General features: G+C 59.1%; 1 protein-coding gene across 1 annotated transcript; it reads right to left on the bottom strand.

Moving 5' to 3' along the window:
- Window positions 1-2,567: 2,567 nt before the first annotated feature.
- POU4F3 (POU class 4 homeobox 3) lies at window positions 2,568-3,784 on the bottom strand. The gene is given in 3 exon segments (XM_041489974.1): window positions 2,568-3,088; window positions 3,091-3,391; window positions 3,665-3,784. Coding segments are annotated over 3 exon segments (942 nt in total).
- Between the last annotated feature and the right edge of the window lie 8,001 nt (window positions 3,785-11,785).

Raw genomic sequence — 11,785 nt, 5'->3', positions numbered from 1 at the left:
GATTTCCTCCCTGCATTTGTTTCTGTTATTCATTATTAATGGGATCATTTTTCCATCCTTTGTGCATGAAGGCAAATTTTGTGTAAAAATCAATTGAGTGAGTAGCGCCAATGGCTTGTTTGGTTTTCTGTGCTTTCATCTCCTGTGCACAGGTCCCGGGAGACAGAGAGCAGGATATTAAGGAACAAGCATGGAATGGGGAAAAAATAATAAATCAATGGTTAGTGGTTCAGAAACCATAGACAGGGAGTTTGCCTGCTGAGTCTCTCACACGTGTACTGGGTATTTCCTATTTCAGCAGGTTTCCCTTTCCCCTTTACCTGGGCTGTCACTGAAAGGGAATTCCCTTTCTCAGCAAATTTCACCTGCATTTTTCATTTTACCTGTGGGAGATGGGTTTGTGCACGGGGTGTGTTTTGAAGAGTCAAGTGTCCCAGGTGGATCCCACAGACCTACTGCCCAGGACAAGGAGCCCCAGCCCCAAGAAAATTGCGAGTCTGATCCCCAGGCACCCGTTGGGAGAGATGGGGCAGCGGGGAGTGGGGGCCGGGGGCTGTGTTGTGGGGCAGCTTCTCACAAACCCGGAATTCCGAGCCCTGGCTCCATCCTGCCTCCCATCCCCTGCTGGCGGCGCTCACTGGCTGCGGGGCGCTGCTCGTTACCCGGAGGGAAAACGTGGGCAGCTCCTTTGTGCCCCTCCAGCATTAAATACCGGCTCCGAACTCTTCCGCCGGGGCTGAGAGAAGTTCATCCCCGGCTCCAGGAGGATCAGACGAGCTTCCTGTATCCCAGAGGGTTTACCCCAGAGCCTTGGGAGCCAAACCCAGGGACAGACTGAGGCACCGACCGGGACCTGCTTGACCTCCAGAGCAAATCTCAAACGGAGCGATCAGGTCCTGTGTGAAATCTGGGCAGAGCCCCCCGTCCAGAGCCCTGCCGGGAGAAAAGGAGCCGGGAGGGAGGGAGGGAGGGTGAGCTAAAAGGTCAAGGGGCTTAGGGTGTCCCTGGTGATCCTGCTGGACGTGAGGAGGAGCTCAGAGGAGCTGCTTTGTGGGACAGTCGCTGCGGGTTTGGGAAAGTTCGTTTAGGATTTGTTTTACATCTTTAAGGCACTCTCCAGAGCTGTGCAAAAGGGACAAACGCAGAAACGTCCAAACCACAAAGCTAGGCAACACAAGAAGAGCCACAAGAGAAACAGCGGCGATCCCTTTGCCATTGCAGGAGCGAGCCCGGTCCGATCTCCCTTCTGCAGGAGCGCAGGGCGGAGGTGGCGGTGAGGGCGTTCCGCGCTGCCGGCTGCGGGGCTCGGGGGGCTCACCCTGGCTGTGACCCCAGCCGGGGAGGACACTGATCCCATCCGAGGGCCGCGCTAGCCGTGATTTCTGCTGGGACACAAAAGACGCGAGGCTGCGGTGCCCCGGGGCAGCGGCACCGCCTGGGATCCCGGCTGGATCTCCATTCCCGTGCCCGGAAAGGCTCCCGGCTCCTCGCCCGCTCCTCCGGAGCCCCGACTGCCTCGGGGCCCGTCCTCAGCCCGGGGCAAGGCGGGGGCAGCTCCCGGACACACACGAGAACGGGGGAAGAGATAAAGGCACATCTTACCTGTGAGAACACGGGCCTGGAGTCCGCAGCTGGGGGGAAGATGCCGTCGGAGCTGCCTTCTTTATAATGCGGAAGGCAATTGATATTGCGTCGCCCTGATTCTAAATTTTCAGAGCCCACAATATAATGTAATGGCATGAGGGCATTTTTTGTTAAAGGACATTTGACTGGGGAAAAAAAAAAATCACTGAGGGTGATTGGGAAAACGCGGTGAGAGCAAGAGTTACCCGCGAGGAAAAGGTGAATTCGTGAGATCGTTTCCTGGCGGGGGAGGAGGATGAGACCCGGTTCTCAAGTTCGATGTTTGTCACTCATTGAAATGCTAAAGTGGAATATCCAGAGAAGGCTCACGCTTCGAACATTAATCTTTAATCGTTAAGGTGCTTCTGGGAATCGCAAATAAAAGCCCTTTCCCCGTCCTGAACACATTCAGAAACGAACCCGGCATCGGTTTTGGTGGGGGGATGTTTCCGTTTCCCCGGGGCCGCGGGGCCCGGCGGGGCGAAGCCCAGCTGAGGGGCGTTTATTGAGGGTGGGATTGCTCTTTCAGGTTATTTCGGGTATTCCCGTCGGCGCTGCGGCGCGGGGCGGCGAGGAACGACACGTCCCGACGGGTTGAAAAATAAAGCTTTATTAGGGAGCGGGGCTCGCTCGCCGCGGCAGGACGGGGCGGGACGGGACGGGAGCGGCTCTGCCCGGGGCGCGCCCCGGAGGCCTCGCCCGCCGCCAACGCGGTCCGGGGACCCGCGGAATTCCGGCCGCGCCGCTTCGCTCCTCGGCTCCGCTCCTCGGCTCCGCGCCCCGCCGGGCTTCTGTCCCGGGCTGGCTCGGCGGGACCGGCCGGGCCGGGGGACGTTCAGGGCAGTCCGCTGCTCCCCGCCCCGTCCCGTCCCGTCCCGTCCCGTCCCGTCCCGTCCCGTCCCGTCCCGTCCCGTCCCGGGTGTCGGGGCGGTCGGGCCGGGCCGTCAGTGCACCGCCGAGTACTTCATGCGCTTCTGCTTCTGGCGCTGGTTGCAGAACCAGACGCGGACCACGTTCTTCTTGAGGTCCAGCTTCTCGGCGATGGCCGCGATCTTCTCGGCCGAGGGCCGAGGCTGCAGCGCGAAATACGCCTCCAGCGAGCGCCGCTCGGGCGCGGCGATCGAGGTCCGCCGGCGCTTGCGCTCGGCGCCGGGCGGCGGGTCGGGGCCGGCGGGGCGGGCGCGCCGGGCGGCCTCGGCGCCCTCCAGCCAGGCCTGGAGCACCGGCCGCAGCGCCGTCATGTTGTTGTGCGACAGCGTCAGCGACTCGAAGCGGCAGATCGTGCTCTGGCTGAGCGAGCCCACGCCCGGCAGCTTCAGCGCCGCCAGCGCCGCCCCCACGTCGGCCTGGGTCACCCCCAGCCGCACCCGCCGCTGCTTGAAGCGCTCGGCGAACGCCTCCAGCTCCCGCGGGTCCGCGGCGGGCGCGGGAGCCCCCGGGGCGCCCACGGGCAGGCCGAGGGCGGGGCGGGCAGCGCGGGGGGCTCGGCCAGCCCCGCCACGGCCAGCGACGGCGAGAGGTGCTCCAGCAGGTCGGCGCCGTCCAGCGCCGGGTGCGGGAGCGGGTGCGGGTGGGCGGCGAGGGCGGCGGGGTGCGGGAGGGCGGCGGCGGCGCAGGGGACGCCGCTCATGGCGTGGAAGGCGGCGTCCGGCTTGAAGTGAGGGTGGAGGTGGTGGCCCTTGGCGTGGGGGGCGATGTCCGCGGCCGCCAGCGCCTCGGCGCGGGCCAGCAGGCTCTCATCGAAGCTCCCGAATATATTGCCCTGCAGCTGCGAGCAAGAGCACGCATGGCGAGGTCAGTGGGGAATTCTGTCATCTCCGCCTGAAAAACCGGCCCCGGCACCGCGGGTCCTCCCCGGAGCTCAGGTCATAAAAATTAATGGGAAGACAGCGGCCCCGCTCCGCACGGCGCGGATCAGGGGCGGGCACGGGGGGGGCGCGGGGCCGCGACGCGCGATGGTGCTGCCGACATGAAAAAAACATTAACCCGGTGCCTGTCAGAAAATGTGGCTCAGAGCGGCAATTGCGCTGCATCCACGTACCTGCGGGGCCGGGAGGCAAACTCTGCGCATCGCCTCGCTGCCGGCGTGCAGGCTGGGGAACTTGGGCTCCTGGAGGGCGGCGGGCACGGCGAAGGGCTGCTTGGCGTCCATGGCCATCATCTCGGCGCGGCCCGCGGGCGGCGGGCCCCGGGCATGGGCGCGGGGCTGTGTCTGCCCTCGGCACTGCCCGAGCGAGCGGGGTTGGGTGGCAGAGCTCCGCCGGCGCCCGCCCCCCCCGCGCCCCCTCGCTCATCTTACAGCCGCCCGCCCGCCCGCACGGGCCGCGCACGCGTGATGCGGCACCGGCACGGACCGGCGGCACCGGCACCGACCGGCGGCGAGACCCCCCGGTGTCCCGGGCCCGCCGCCCCCAGCCCCGCTCGGGGTCCGGCACCGCGCGGCGCCGGGAGCGGCTCCAGCCCCCGCTCGAACCCCGCTCGAACCCCGCTCGAACCCCGCTCGAACCCCGCTGTTCCTCGGCCGGCAGGTCCCGGGGGAAGAGGGAGCAGCGGGCGTTTCTCCGTGGGCAAACCCCGCGGGCTGACGTCCACACACCCACCCCGGGAAAGCGGCTCTGGAGTTGGCATTGCTCTGCTGCTGAGCGGCCCCTTCACTTCTGCTCTCCCAGTCTTCACACATCTTCAGACATTACTGTACTTTGAGGCACCAGAGATGCAAATATTTTGCAAAATTCTGAGTTCTTAAGCAGAAATAAAACCTACTCCGAGATTTAACGTTTCCAAGTCTTATAAGCCTCGGTAAATACGGACCACGAGCCGGAGGAGCTGCTCTCTGCTTTCTAAAAACGGGCTCTGATCGCGGGCAGAGGGAAGAAGCGCTGCTGCTGCGGTGACACGGTTCCTTTGGGAAACACGCAGCGAGCCCAGACCGCAGGACCAAGGAGCGGCTCGGGCTCGAAGGGGCTCCGCTGCGGGTCGGGCCGGCCCGGCCGTGCGGGGAGCGGCGGCGGCGGCACGGGAGCGCGGCAGCAGCACCGCGGACAGCGCCGGCGGCGGGGCCGCTCCGAGCCGAGCCGAGCCGCTCCGAGCCGAGCCGAGCCGAGCCGCTCCCGTCCTGTTCCGCTCCCGCCCCCGGGGTCCGCCGCCGGGCCGGGGGCGAGGGGCCGGGCCGGGCCGGGCCGGGCTAGCGGCTCCCTCCCACCGGGGGGAACGGCGCGTTGTGGCGAAGCTGCCTGCCCTGATTTACGATAAAACATTTAAAGGAAATCATTTATATTTCAGAGGCCCTAAATAGCTGCATGAAAGTTTTATCTGAAGTGGCACCGCTTTAAAGGCGGCCCTGCTTGCTGGAAGTAATTAATAGAGGGATAAATTTCAGGCCTTTGTTTTGTTTTGGTTTTAACCCTCCCTTTATTTAGCGCTGTCTGTTAACGCCAGTAAACAAGAAGATGCGAAGGGCGGATGCAGAGCCCGAGTAGCGCCAGACTCCGACTCCCCGGCCCCGGCTCCGGGGTGCCCGCAGATTGGCACCTTTTCTGTCTCTCTGCTGTTTCATTCTCTCCCAAACGAGGAGAAGCTGCCGGGGACCCCCACGCTCCTTCTGCCGGTCCCGTTGTCGCTGCCACAGCCGAGCATCACCCGTGGGACCGCAGCCGGGCTCGGGCCGCTGTCACGGCTCAGAGGGTCCCTGTCGCAGCCCACCCCAGCACAGCTCTCCTGGCCACCCGCCTTGGGCACGGTCCTCGCCTCCCTCCGCAGGCAGCCGGGCCGGGCAATGCAGCTGCTGAGCTGCCTTTAATTAATGCTGTAAAATATTGATGCTCCTGGCCCTGTCTGCTGCCGTTACACCTCAGAGCCGGGGGAGAGGAGTCCAAAGGATAAACAATAACAAGTTAAAGGAGCCCAGATGGTTTGCCATCAGAAACTGTCTGCAGACTCAGAGGTGTCACTGCAATAGATTTCAGAGATCATTCACCTACTGGTAAATAATTAATGACATTTCTGGAAGAAAAAACCCAAACCCATACACTGATGAAACATTGCTGGTGACTCACTGGAAATCTGAAGGCAAAAGTCAGATTAAAAGCATGTGCTATTTTATCCTTTGTCACAGTTCATGGATTGTTATCAATTTTCCTAATACATCAAAATATTCTGATCTTATTTAAATTTTAGTTCAAAGCTCATGACAGAGTGGTGCCAATAGGTTCTGTGTTTCATTGTATGAACTCCATGTAGTTTAAAAAATATGCAGTACATGCTGACAGAGGAGTGATGTCCTGTGAAAGTTTGTGAAAGTTTCTGGGCAAGTCTGAAATAAAACCATGAGTTATTTAATCCACACTTCATGCTGGTACCCTCTCTGCCACGGGCTGGGGGCAGCACGATGTGTTACAGTCACAAAGCTGACAGAACTCACCTCTCTGAATGTTCTTCAGCTGCTGTTCAGAACCCTCACGATGTCCTGCACTCCTCTGGAGGAGCTGCGAGGCAGCTGAAGCGCGCACAGCTCCCACAGGGACACCTCCCTGCACCTTCACCCCTTTGCTCCTGCTCTGGAGGCTTTGCTCCCTCCCAGCTCACCTCGAGGCCTGGCCAGGTCTCACTGCTCTGCCCTTGTGTTTGTATTCGCTGCAGATCTGGAAAAGAAATCCTGTTTCCAGACCTGAGTCAAGGTTTATGTGATAAAATAACTTCTGTTGCTAAAATGCAGCCAGTTACCAAAATCATAGAATCAGGGGATGGTTTGTGTTGGAAGGGATCATCCCCAGGCTCAGGAGGTTCCATGGGCCCACTGCTTGAGCTCATGTGCCTGCTGCATGTGGAGGAAGAGGACTAGAGCTGACTCTGGAAGGTTCCTGCGGACCCTGAGCTTGCATTTCCAGCACCCCAGAGTTGTGAGCCATGCTGCACCGTGGGTGACACAGTTGTTCCACTGCACAATCTGATCGAGGAAATATCTCGAGTTACCCAGACAGTCAATTATTCATCAGCTAAATGGCCAAGCATCAATTACCTGGCCTGATTCTCTTATTCATTAAGGAGATTGAAGAACCCACCTTAACAGAGCAAAAAAAAAAGTTGCTAAGTTACAGGAGCTGTCTGCTGCAGTGTCGGGCTTCCAAAGGAAAGGGCCTGCCCTGAGCCTTCCTCTTGGCCTCCAGAGCACTTGCTTTTGTGGAGCCTGTTCCACTGCAGGCTGGAAGAGTGGCCTTGGGAGAGCAGCTGGGGTTGGGCTGAGCCTTGTGTGGAACCATGGGGCCTGAAAGGGAGTTTGGCAGGACTTGGAGGGTTAAAGGGAGGGACCAGGGCAGGTCCCATCGCCCTGGGAAGGTTTTAATGCAGGAGAGGATGGGATGGGGAGTGTTTCAAAGAGCACAGCTGCCATGGCATCACAGCAAGGACGGGCTTCCTCTGCAGGCAGGGAGCACTCGGCAGGGAGCACAGAGAGGGTCACCCCCACAAACCCACCAGAGGGCTGAGCATTGGGCCAGCTGCTGAACTTCCTTCTGAGGAGAGGGAAGGGGAAGCATCTGGGGTCTGTGCATTGCTTCAGATTAAGTTAGAAGTGCTTTCTCTCCTCTTGTGTAACTAAAATCCAAGCAGGGCTTTGCTGGCTGCAGGGGGCTCTTGGCAAGCACAGCCTTGGGCACGTCCTTGGCCTCAGGTGGTGGCACGGGTGGCCCCAGGGGCTCAGCAGGTGTTTGTGGGTGTCAATCCCCGACCAAAGCCCAAAGCCTTTGGCATTAGCAGAGCATTGTGGCCACGCTAGAACACAAGAAGTGCTGGGGCTGTGCTGCAGCTCTGCCGTGCTGGATGATGGGGCAGGACAGACAGCCTTGGCCAGCAGCAGCAGGTGGAAAGCTCATCAACTGAGTTTTGAATTTTTCAGGAAGCAAGGTTTGGATTTGAGATTCCAGCAAAACAGGAGGCCACTCTCTTGGGAGTGGCATCCTTTACTCGCTTGTATTGTACATGAATTATAGAATTTTTTACACGCATCACTCACTGTAATTAAAACTGCAATAAAGATCAGAACAAACTCTCCCCTTCCTGCTGGAGAGGATGGGAGCAGTGGGGCAGTGCTTTCCACAGGTGGAACAGAACACTCAGCTGCCAGGCATCTGGTTATATTTGCTCCTAATTCTAGAAATACACCTAAATGCATCTAACAGGACTGTGCCACAAGAAGTTAATGAGGAACAAACATTAATTATTCATGCCCTGAAACAGTAGGTCTCCTAATGTTTTTGCTAATCAACAAGTGAAACATCTGTATCTTCTCAGGGCAATCTTGGGGGGACAGAAGAACAACGCTGACACTCTGGGGACTGCCCCCAGGGTCTCACCCTCTAGCTCAGTGAAGGGTGTTTGTTCCCAGCCCAGCAAAGGTGCCACGAGTGTGGGAGCACGAGCAGTCTTGGCCCTGCACTGCCCAGCAGCAGCAGCTCTGCACCCTGACTTCTGCCAGGGGCACGGACGGGGCTGGCCAGGGGTGCCCGGGGAGCACGGACAGGGGGAAGGCTCAGTCTGCTCCCAGAGCAGAGAGCTCAGGCTGTTTGGTGAGAGCCAGCTCCCTCTGGGTGCCCCCGGAGCCCCCCTGCTCCTCTGCCGCCCGCAGGTAACACAAAGCCACGGGAGCAGCTACAGGGAACAGAGGATGGCAGCGCTGTCTGACAGAGCCTTCGCCGCGAGAGAGCACAGAGAGGATTGTGATGTTGAGTTGACTTCAAATAATTTTCACATGAATTACTAAAGAAATGTATAATTTATCGGGGTTTAAATAAATCACTGGCAGGAGTGCTTTAAGGCTGCCGGCGCAGGACGGGCTATAATTAACTCCCGTCACGGAGCGCAGGGCTGCTCCAGCAGCGAGAGGAGGCACGAAAGGAATTCGGCTCCATAAACAAGGTGAATGACGGCCGAGCAGTCAAAGCGCTGGGCTGGGGGCGATGCCGGTGTCCCCAGGCTCCGGGGCTGTCCCCAGGCTCCGGGACAGGGTTCGGGCTCCCCCGGAGCTGCCCCGGCAGTGCCCGGCCCGGGCTGAGCCCGGCTGCCGGGAAAAGCGACCCCGGTGGAGGCACAGGGACACTGCTGGGGGACCTGCTCTGCTGACAGGGGCCACTGCTGGTGCTCCTGCTCCTGCCCCAGCTCCTGCCCTGCTCCTGCTCCTGCCTCTGCTCCTGCTCCTACCCTGCTGCTGCTCCTGCCCCTGCTCCTGCCCTGCTCCTGCCCTTGCCCTGCTCCTGCCCCTGCTCTGCTCCAGCTGCTGCTCCTGCTCCTGCCCCTGCCCTGCTCCTGCTCCTGCCCCTGCCCGGGCCCCTCTGGCCGGGGTCACTGCCTCTGCCCAGCTGGAGGCACCCAGTGCTGAAGCCCCTGTCATGGGCTCTGTTTGGGCTGAAGTCTCTTGATCAGGTAAAACGTGTTTTTGAACTTCAAATCCAAGAGATGACAAAAAGTGTGTTTTCCAGATGCCATGAAAAAGTAATGAAAAACCCTGGATTTTTTTGTGGAAAAAGGGGGAAGCTCCAGGTGGAGGAGGCACCAGGCAGCGTGGCACAGGAGGCTTTACCCCCCTGCCAGCTCTGCCCCCAGCGCCCCGCAGGGACCAGCCTACCTGAGACCACCACACAGCCCCTGAAACCGTCTGTGGGATGGTCCTGGCGAGAAAGAAAGTGCTCTAGTTTATGAATTTAGGGTTTGATCATCACAGTTGTAAGTCTGTCATGGAATAAAGCAGTGGAAGATATGAGAACCTCCAGAGAAACATCAGACAAACTTATTTTTCCCTTTTGAAAGCCCCTTGCATCAGTGATCTCACCAGCAAAGGCCCAGACGTGTTACACAACCTGCTCCAGAGGACAGAACTGGGTCCCCCGTTTCCAGATGAGTTAAAATTAGATTGTCACCTTTGGGAACCCTCCCCAGAAGTTAGTGCTGTATTCCTTACAGCCTCGACTGGAGACAACAAAGAGATTCTTGGCCTGACAACGACACCAACAATTTACCTTCATGTGACTGTTCCCTTCAAACCCTTCCTGCAGACATTTGTTTCCTTCCAAGGGGCTCCTGGCAGGGCTGGGAAGAGCTGTCCCACCTGCTGAACGCTGCTGCTGCGCTCAGGGAACTCTCAGATCGCATTTGGAATGGCTGGGGGAAAAATACATCCAAAGCCACACACCCTAGCACAAATGCTACTCCAATTCCTTGTACACCCCTTTCCCGGTGAAATGAATTTTAATTGTGTAGGAAGCAGCAAGTGCTTTGGCCACTAAACCTTTCCTGCTGCAGGTCAGGCTCTGCCTCCTGAAGGACCCTGCTGCTCCCTGCAGAGCGGGGCTGGGGCAGACTCCAGGGTTTAACTCTGGGCACTGAGATGTCTCAAAGCCACAGGTTTGTCACGGAGAGGCTCTTCAGCAGCACAGAAGAGAAACACGGGTTTTATATCAGCCTGCAGCACCTGGACACAGCAGGGACAGGGAGGGGCTGCAGGAGGGAATAACAGAGCTGGTGAAAGGGCCCAAGACCAAAAATAAAGTTAATAATAGAACACATTAGTTTTCACTCCAATCTACAAAGCAGCCAGAACTGGCAGCTGTGTCCTGCCAGGGTTTGTATCCAACAGCCCAGAACACTGCAAACCTGTGAGAGGGAACCACCCTGGCCTGCACAGCTTCTGTTCAACTCTGAGCCCCCACAAGTGCCACACAGCCTTTACTGGGCTCCCTCCACCCCTCTCCTCCCACATCCATTTGCCTGTCTTAACGCAGTGGAAGATTTCTCTCTCTGCTCTGACCTAAACCAGACCTGCACAACATTACACACACAAATCCCCCTTCACACACCCACTTCCCCCCAAAGAAGTGATAATGCTCTTTTTCTGGGAGTTGTAATTTCTTGAATGGTTCTCCTTCCAATTTATTTCAGTTAGAATTTTGTCTTTTCTAAATCTTGAACCATTCCATACTATAACTTTATTGCAAAAAAGTCAACATGCATCTTAGAAATTTGGCTTGTAATCAATAAAACAAACATTACATATATGAATTTTAATGTGTAAACAATTAGAAATTCAACAATATCTGCTATTATCCTATTACACAAGTTCACAATCTGTAAAAACTATAGTACAAGGTTACTATACACCAAGAGGAGCTTTGTTCCTTTTCACATGATTTTGCTAAAGTGGTGTTTTCCTAAGCAGGTGCCTGGTTTCAGATTTGAGGTGGTTCTGTCTGTTTTGCCCAGGTTAATTCAGCACAGAAAGGGAGGGGATTGTTTGCAGTGACTTCCTTCCCCCATGCCCTCACCCTGCAGTCTGTCCCCAGCTCAGGCTGGCACTCAGGCACCCCCGAGGGCTGCTTTGCCCGAGGTGCAGGTGAATTCCCAGTGAACATCACCGTGAATGATGAATGAACTCAGCTGCACTGCCCTGCAGCTCTGGAAACACAGAAACCCAAGGCAAACCACGCTGAGACAGGCCCAGCGTGCCCCAAAACACAGGGGTGTCCAGAGGCTGCGGCAAAAGGCAGGCCAGCTGCACCCAGCTCCTCTCCTCCTCCTCCTCCTCCAGCCCCTCTGCCTGGGCACTGCCAGCCCTGGGGGGCACTGCCAGCCTGGGGGCACTGCCAGCCCTGGGGGGCACTGCCAGCCTGGGGGCACTGCCAGCCCCTGAGGGCACTGCCACCCCGGGGGGCACTGCCAGCCCTGGGGGGCACTGCCAGCCTGGGGGCACTGCCAGCCCCTGAGGGCACTGCCACCCCGGGGGGCACTGCCAGCCCTGGGGGGCACTGCCAGCCTGGGGGCACTGCCAGCCCCTGAGGGCACTGCCACCCCGGGGGGCACTGCCAGCCCTGGGGGGCACTGCCAGCCTGGGGGCACTGCCAGCCCAGGGGACACCGCCACCCCTGGGGGCACTGCCAACCCCTGAACTGCCAGCCCGGGGGGCACTGCCACCCCTGGGGGGCACTGCCAGCCTGGGGGGGCACTGCCAACCCCTGGAGGGGCACTGCCAGTCCGGGGGGGCACTGCCAGCCCGGGGGCACTGCCAGCCCCTGGGGGGCACTGCCAGCCCTGGGGCACTGCCACCCCTGGGGGACACTGCCAACCCCTGGGGGCACAGCCAGCCCAGGGGCACTGCCAACCCCTGGGGACACTGCCA

The sequence above is a fragment of the Pyrgilauda ruficollis genome, unplaced genomic scaffold (genome assembly GCF_017590135.1).
Source record: "Pyrgilauda ruficollis isolate IOZ18807 unplaced genomic scaffold, ASM1759013v1 scaffold97, whole genome shotgun sequence".
NCBI lineage: Eukaryota > Metazoa > Chordata > Aves > Passeriformes > Passeridae > Pyrgilauda > Pyrgilauda ruficollis.
Note: the sequence above shows the minus strand (reverse complement) of the source record. Positions and strands in the feature narration are given on the sequence as shown.